At 36.0% G+C, this 6,928-nt stretch overlaps 1 protein-coding gene across 8 annotated transcripts in view; it reads right to left on the reverse strand.

The window, feature by feature from the left end:
• The window catches only part of LOC106870248 (zinc finger protein 474), a 162,360-nt gene that overhangs the window by 21,705 nt on the left and 133,727 nt on the right, over nucleotides 1–6,928 (reverse strand). For all 8 annotated transcript variants that reach the window (XR_008265611.1, XM_014916303.2, XM_014916607.2 and 5 more), the window contains one exon: nucleotides 2,529–2,730. Coding sequence is in view for 7 of the 8 variants with exons in the window: in XM_014916303.2 (XP_014771789.1) it covers nucleotides 2,529–2,730 (202 nt within the window). In the remaining variant the exon portion in view is untranslated. The remainder of the gene's footprint in view (nucleotides 1–2,528; nucleotides 2,731–6,928) is intronic.

Raw genomic sequence — 6,928 nt, forward strand, 5'->3', positions numbered from 1 at the left:
CTGTTTATCTTCATATGAGATCACTATGTTACGCACATATGGTTGTGATGCATGTGCCTGGTGTACCCTTATCAGACAGGTAGTCATGATGGGTATACTGGGCTTCGTATATTTTACCCCAGTGTCACTTTGATGGCATGTCCTGCTCTCTCACTCAATAATAATAATAATAATAACAACCACAACAACATCGAAAAATACTTTAGGAATGAGAACCCAGGTTCGAAATTTCCCCAAGACACCTAATGAAGGCTGGGGGTACATCAGTCGAAACGTTGTGTTAACAACAAACAAGATGAGGACAAATATCCGTCAAATGTAAATAATGTACATAATTCCTCATCTCTTAAATATAGAACTGACACAAAAACTTGTCGATAGCCTGGATAGACTATAAAACAACTTCCGATAGTCTATCACGTAGCTGGATAAAGAAATGTCTGGAAATATATAAAATAGCACTTACTCTGCGAAACTTCTTGTCTGTATGTGTGAGATCATGGAAAACCAAACTGACTTTCTACAGTGACAATGAATCTCTTAATGCTGGAGATGTAAGAATTTCATGTGGCATTTTCCAGGGTGACCACTTCTCTTTTGTCTAGCCCTAATACCTCTCTCGAAACTGCTCAATGATGTACAATACGGTTATAAAATGTTTGATAAAGGTATAGAGCATCTGATTTATATGGATGATTTAAAGCTCTTTGCAAAAAATGGCAAGAACTACAGGGCTTACTAGTAATTGCTAAACAATTCAGTGATGACATCAGGATGCAATTTGACCTCGATAAATGTGCAAAAGCTACCTTTATCAAAGGAAAAATGACAGAAACATTCAATGTTAATCTTGACCAGCAGAATGTCATAAAGGAATTAGAACCAGCGGAGAGCTACAAATACCTAGGGGTATTTGAAGGGGACAGAATCAAACATTCAGTGATGAGGGAAAAGATCAGAAGAGAATGTTATCGCAGGGTGAGGGAAATACTCAAGACAGAGCTGAATGCAAGAAACAGGATCGAAGCGATCAATATTTTAGTTATACCGGTCTTGACTTACAGTTTCAATATCATTTACTGGTCAGTTACTGAAACATGTAATCTTGACAGAAAAATACGAAAATTGTTGACAATGCATAGAATGCACCACCCTAAGGCAGATATAGAACGACTTTACCTGCCAAGAAAAGAGGGTGGTCGTGGACGTTTACAACTGGAATTAACAATGAAGATTGTCACAATTGGCCTAGACACCTACCTGACTCTGATGACTGGATATTAAAACTTGTCTCAAAGCATGAAAACAACAAAGCATCATATTCAGTAACAAAAGAGGCAAAGGAATATGTAAGTGAATTTCAAATACAACAAATTCCAGAATTAGACGTACTAGAAACAAGCACAGACAAAGCTAAGCGTATGAAAACCCATGCTAAAACTGCTGCCTTAGATATTCTTACTGAGAAATGGCAAGAAAAACCTCTCAATGGCAATTACCCAAAGAGAGCTAATAGTGCCGATGTTGACAAAGCCCTTACCCATCAATGATTAGTGTCTTTTGGTTTAAAATCAGAAACAGAAGGGTTTATCATAGCAGCCAAGATCAATGCCTACCTACAAGAAACTACCAGGACAACATATTAAAGAACGGCTGTAGCCCAACATGTCGTGTATGTAAACAACAAAATGAAACCAACGATCATGTTGTCTCTATGTGCAGTCTTCTTCTTGCACCTAGAGAGTATCTCAACAGGAATGATAGAGCAGCAAAATATATTCACTGGGTAATTTGCAAAAACCTGGACTTGCCCCATGATAAAAACTAATGGGAACACAAAGCACCTCCAGTGTTTGAAAATGATCACATCTCATTCCTCTGGAACTTTACCATTCAAAATGACAGAAAGATAGATGTGAATAGGCCAGACATTATATTGAAAGACTTCAGACAAAAATCATGCCTCCTCATTGATACGACTGTCCCAATCGACATAAATGTATCTGTCAAGACCTACCAAAAACTAAGCAAGTATAAAGATCTTGAAATAGAAATTGTCAAATTTTGGAACCTCAAGACTAAAACAATACTTGTTGTCATAGGTGCCCTAGTAATGATAGCAAAAGGGGTTGATTGCTACCTAGCTCAGATTCCAGGAAACCCCAAAATGGCAGAAATTCAAAAGATAGTGCTCATGAGAACTGCCCATGTCCTACGTAAAATACTGTCTGTGTAATCTCAAATTTTAAAAACAAACTCATAATTTTCTTGTTTTCTTAAACATTCTAACACCAACATGAACTTCTAACTTATTGTCTGTTGAGGCTTCGGGTTTAGACTTGGAGCCAATTTGTACAAATACAAAACAAAAGTCAAACAAATGATAATAATAATAATAATAATAATAATAATAATAATAATAATAATAATAATAATAATATTAATAATTTTCATTATTATTATTATTATTATTATTATTATTATTATTATTATTATTATTATTATCATTATTATTATTAACGTCTTACTTTGAACGAGAAGAATACTATCAGGCTTCACGGGCACTGGTCGTCTGTGTTTCTTCGGTAATTTGTCATTTTCGATGTGCCACTTCTTCAGACATTGGGGTTCATGGATCGAGATTGATTTGGTACCAAATTCACGGCCACAAATATAACACACTATGGTACATGGTCTGTTGCCAATGGCCGGCATCGTAGACGAAGATAACTTAAAGAAAAGAAAATTTTATTCAATAGTTATATATATATATATATAGAGAGAGAGAGAGAGAGAGAGGGGGGGGAGAAAGAAAAAAGAAAGAAAGAAAGAAATATCAAATACTATAAAACATAAATTGTTGACTTATTGAATTGATCTCTGATTCTAGATGATGCATCATAAATACCAAATGGCAATTTAGATCAGCTCCACTTGCGAAGGGGAGATAATCTGAAGATTCTAAATTCTCCAAAGTTGATATGACATCAAAGAAACGGAAATGTTTATTGTCTAGAGATAAGAAGAAAGCCGTAGACGCGTATTTGTGGCCCAATAACCCTCATCATCAGGGCAGTTGACCGTCCTTATCTCCAGTAGCCAAGGACTTATACAAAAAAGAGTAGGCCCCATTTCTGGCTTAGGTAGTTTTCATAGTTTAAACAAAAATGGGACAAGAGAGATAACCCAGAATGGCCAATGACATGTATTAGAACAATTTAGACAGGAATATCAAATGCCATATAACATAAATTCTTGACATACATACATACATACATACATACATACATACACACATACATACATACATACATACATACATACATACATATATATATTAACGTGTATGGAGAGTGCATATGTATGTATGTATGTATGTATGTATGTATATAATACAGTGGATAATCTAACTAACTGTTTCCAGCATCATTAACTTATGAGTCGGCTGTGTTTCATCTCCTCAAAATATATTATTATTCCAGTGTGTACATACCATTAGATATCAATGTACCTACTATATATACATTTTTTTAACACAAACAGAACATCTTTGTGGTCATTCGGCCTGCTATAAATAAGAGACTGAGTAACCACGCAGGGTGGGTGGTCATGGCTTGAATGACTTTGGTTATACGTAAATTTGGTGAAGGCTGATATGGGGTTTAAAATCAACAGCAATAATTTTGAATACAATATATCATCTGTCAAGGGTTGGGCCTCCCGGAGGCAAAGTGGCTGACTTTCTTTCAAGCGTTGGGCCTCCCAGAGGCAAAGTCGCTGAGTTCCTTTCGAGCGTTGGGCCTCACGGAAGCAATGACCGAGACCTTTGACATTATGTTGTGTTGTGTTTGAGAAGAAAACCTACGAAGGCGAGCAAAATTGCAGTCGTGGCAGATAGCGGTGTCACGCAAATGGCACCCGTGCCGGTGGCATGTAAAAGCATCCATTACACTCTCGGAGAGGTTGGCATTAGGAAGGGCATCCAGCCGTAGAAAACAATGCCAAAGACTGCAGTCTGGTGTAGCCTTCTAGCTTACCAGCCCTGGTCAAACCGTCCAACCCATGCCAGCATGGACAACGGACGTTAAATGATTATGATGATGATGATGATGATGATGATGATGATGATGAAACCACTCTCCAACTCTGAAGTATAACTGCGTAGCTTGTTAAGCATGCAAAAATGATGCTCATAATGATTATTTAACTCTAAATATGTGCAATGAACAGGCACATTTCTTATCGTAAGCTTAAAGGCCACTGTATTATACAGGAGTGTGTTGATAGCTTGCTGATCCCAATTCTTTAACTGGGGATGAACATGCATCTGGAAGTTTATTTACATTAAGATGTTTCACTAAATAAAAACGAAGTCTTCAGCAGTTGTAACACAGCAATCCAATGAAATATGAAAGACAACACTATAACACAATACACAAATTTTGTAGACCGCTATAACTGAAGTGCAATGTTATGCTCTCCCCTAAAGGAAAATAGTTTATAACTCAATAAACTGTTTGCAGCAGCGTCAGTGACTGTATTTTAAATATCTATAGAGTTCTTAATGCAGATCAAAAGAGTAATGTGTCGATCGATTGAGACCTACTGAGTGATTAGATGCAATGTCGTTCATCTATGAAAGTTTTCATATTAAAGCAACAAGATTAGAAATTCAAGCTCTCTCTAATGGAGCATTATCTCTACAATATTTACGCAATTAAGGATAGAGAAATCACTCGAGTGAATAGTTCTATTGTATTCAAGCGTGTTTTATTATGTTAGGTAATCTAATTTATCAATATTGATGCAACCATTTTAATTTAATAAAGAATTTAATTCACTGACTCATTCAATGTGGTTTGCATAACTCGTGTTAGTTGGGTAATAAATTCCACGGAAGATTTCTCAACACCCCGCGTGTCGATTTACTAATTTATTCGCTATCCATCAAATGATCCAGCATTGTATATATTATGATTGCTATTTCTGTTTTCAGCCCCTTTCTGTGATCGGTGGTGTTGAATTATGAAAAGTTATCTGAGTCAAGTGATGCTTGAGAATGAAGTCATGTGAGGATGTGGTTAAGAGATAAATGGTTCTTCGATCTAAATAGAATTTCGGTCCATTCCAAATGTCTAATGATTAAACGGTCGAAAACAATGAAGTCTTTATGGACATTGTATAATAACTTTCTATTTTAATACTAGAATTTTAAAACATTTAAGCAGTTACGCTGAGTCAATTATCCTTTTCCTCAAATTTTTTTTCCCGCTCTTCTACAGGCAAGTGTTACGATGTACAGGACTTTACAGTTGAAAAACATCTCGATTCTCCTGCTCACACTCTCTCCTCCTCCTCTTCCTCCTCCTCCTCCTCTCCCTCTCCCTCTGCCCCCTCTCTGTTTTCTTGTTTATCCCACAGTCTATCGAATGATTAGCTAGTTACTTAATAACTCAAATTTCCAGACTTCTCCAACTACAGCCATCTTTCCAGGAATGATATTAATGTCAGCAGCACGAAATTCAACTTTTCAAACACTATATCGTAAAACAGGAAATTAGTAGTATCAGAATATTTAAACTGGAATTAATTTGATTCCGTGAACTAGAAAATAATTCGGACATTTTCTTTCTTGTCATTTAGTAATTCGGAACCTAAACAACAATACTTGAATATATTTCCTCTTTCTTCAAAATAGAGACGTGTTCGAAAAGCTAGACTTCCCTCCTTCCTCGAGATGTGTCCGAAAAGGTAGACTTCCCCCCTTCTACGTAATTCTTAGATGTAGGGTTTATGCCCTGTGGTAGCATTGCTGTAACTGCTGTGTAAATAAAGTTACGTTTGGTCTTCTGGAAACTTCAACACACTGTCACTGTTATACAAGTAAACAGTTGTATCTGCACTTTAACACGTATATAGTCGATATATAAAGTGAATGCTGACATAAAGTAGTGAACCGAGATATTTTAATTAATCAAAATTAAAGAAGAACCAATCGTTTTTCTTAGTAGCTAACTATAGACAAAAAACGCAGGTGAGACTATCTTATATGTACTAATGTTAGCAAAACAATTTGAAAAAAATTCAATGTTTCATACAAATTCAGAACTAGAATACTTTATTTTGTTATTTTAGTAGTCGATTGGATTAATAGAACGTCGAGAAAAATGCCTTGCAGTATTTGTGTTGGTTCTAACTGTTCTGAGTTCAAACCAGTCGAAATCAACATTGCCTTTCATACTTTCGGGGTTGATAAATTAATGTGCTAGTCATGTACTGAGGTCGTTATAATCAACCTTCTTTCGAGTTTGAAACGACACCGGAGAAAGAGAAAGACGACGAGGGGGAGAAGGAGGAACAGTGCACAAATCCTTTGAAAGCTCTTCCGTATAGGTGATATTGATGTTATTGTTGTTTTGTTTGAAATCGCAGTTTGAACGTCTGCAGAGAAAAGATAGATTAGGAAGGAGATGCTGAAAATTTTAGAGAGGATTGGGATAAAGGCGGTTCATATTATATATGATCATAGGGGAAGTGAAGGAATCGCGTGTAATTTTGTGAAGGGCTTTGACCAGTTTTGGACGACACACCTTTTAGTTTAAAGAAACGGAATGGAGGTGCTGATGGTGGAGATGGCGGTGGTGATTGGATAGTGACAATTGTAATTTTTAAACCGAACAAAGTTTCTTATATCACGCATCACTTAACGCATGCGCATAAGTGCAATTCCATGAAATATTCACAAATATTTACGTGGCAGATATATAAGCGATTTAACTAAAGGTTGTATCATATGTACGGGATGCTTTTGGTTTTGTTTTGTTTATGGAAAAAATGGAAAAGTAGGAGTGAATATTTATTTTATGAGTGGTGTGTCTATAAGTATATAAAATTGTGCATAAACTACTTAAAGTATATATATATATAT

The sequence above is a fragment of the Octopus bimaculoides genome, chromosome 15 (assembly GCF_001194135.2).
Source record: "Octopus bimaculoides isolate UCB-OBI-ISO-001 chromosome 15, ASM119413v2, whole genome shotgun sequence".
Lineage (NCBI taxonomy): Eukaryota > Metazoa > Mollusca > Cephalopoda > Octopoda > Octopodidae > Octopus > Octopus bimaculoides.